Source organism: Haemaphysalis longicornis, unplaced genomic scaffold (genome assembly GCF_048455015.1).
Source record: "Haemaphysalis longicornis isolate Haplotype H1 unplaced genomic scaffold, Haemaphysalis longicornis Haplotype H1 scaffold_17, whole genome shotgun sequence".
NCBI classification, from domain to species: Eukaryota; Metazoa; Arthropoda; class Arachnida; order Ixodida; family Ixodidae; genus Haemaphysalis; species Haemaphysalis longicornis.
The window spans coordinates 1,286,603-1,288,085 of record NW_027526276.1 but is presented as its reverse complement, the minus strand read 5'-3'; the positions used below and the strand labels follow the sequence as shown (position 1 = coordinate 1,288,085).

Sequence of the window (1,483 nt, the reverse complement as noted above, 5' to 3'; positions counted from 1 at the left end):
TCCATTCTCAGCCAAACACACACAATTAAAATCCCCCAAAAGGATCATCTGTCTACCACACTTGAAATAGGCTTCAATGTCTTCAAACCTCGCGGAAAACCACCTTAATCAACTTACACACCATTCTCGGCCCAGTCCGTGCTGCTACGGGGGCCGTTGCCCCAGCGGATTCCTCTCCAGCGTTATGTTGGGCTTTGGTTTAAATGAAGAGCGCCGTCCTCCTACTGCTGCTTTCGGCGGCGGTTCTTCATTCGTCGCAAAGAAAGTTCCTCCCCCCTCACACAGCTCGCGTGCACGCTTCACAGCTGCAGCCCCGTTTCCCGCAGCACCTTCCTCCATTGCCTCGCACTGCTCCGAAGCTGAAGTTCCCGTCACCGTAAACTCACCTTCATGTTGCTTGTCAGTTAAGCTGACCGCTTCGGGCACCGGGAGGCTGGCTGTAGCCTCTCTGCTGGCATCGTTAGGCGGTGTTACCTCGGCGTTCGTGACAGGGGGCTTCACTGCGGGGGCGTAACCTCTGGCGACGGCACGACGTCTTCTCCTTTAGCAGCGTCCTCGGTGTCGGCGGCATCCATTATGTATTCATCCTCACGGTCACCTTTCGTAGGTCCAGTCACATTGGCATAAGTGCGCACACAATCACTCTCGTCGTGGCCAAAGCGCCTGCAGCTAGCACACCGCGGCACTCGGCACTCACGCCGAATGTGGCCGCTCCGGTGGCAGCGCAGGCAGACTGGAACCCGGCCGGGAACCACGACGAGGGCTTGCTCCCCTGCCACACGTAGTTGGTACGGCAGGTCGTCGACGCTGACGCCTGCTTTTAACTTTAGGGTGACCAAGCGTGTAGTCGACGACTGCGCCGTGCATCCTTGGACACGCCAGCGGTCTCTGGGCACGTCAGTCACCTTGTTGTATGGCCACAGGGCAGCTCGTATTTCGTCGTCGGGGACGAAGTGGAGAACCCAATGGAGCTTCAAACGGACGTCCTTGTTCCTCGGGTCGATGACGACACACCGACGCCCCTTGACCTGCACTTCACCAGCAGCGACAAACTTCTTTGCTCCGTCAGCGTCCTTGAATGTTACCGCCCACACATGGTTCACCTGGTACTCCCCCAAGGCGATAACGTCGGGGAGAAGTTCCAGACGAACCATCATGTCGCGGAAATATTCAACTTTGTAGCGCCTGGCTTTTACGTCAGCGTGCACAAAAATCGTATTGAGTGCAGTTGGTCCTGAAGGTAGGTGGGGCAGAATAACTTCGTAATCCTGCGAAACACTGTTCACATCCGTTGACCTGTTACCGCGGGCCGCAGGGCCCGCCAAAGCCACTCCTTTCACGGAGCTCGCCATCCTGCGTACGCACTGCGCAGCGGCCGGAATTAGAATCCCTGCTCCACTTCGACACGGTCGAAGCTAACTCCAAGCAGCAGGTACCGATTCGCGCCGTATACCCGAAACCCAAACGTTAGTCCAACGGAGTG

General features: G+C 57.2%; 1 protein-coding gene across 1 annotated transcript; it reads right to left on the bottom strand.

Annotated features, from left to right (window-relative positions):
• Nucleotides 1-497: 497 nt before the first annotated feature.
• LOC144166426 (uncharacterized) lies at nt 498-1,157 on the bottom strand. The gene has a single exon (XM_077695952.1). It carries the CDS (start codon nt 1,155-1,157, stop codon nt 498-500), a length of 660 nt encoding a protein of 219 aa, XP_077552078.1.
• Nucleotides 1,158-1,483: the final 326 nt, after the last annotated feature.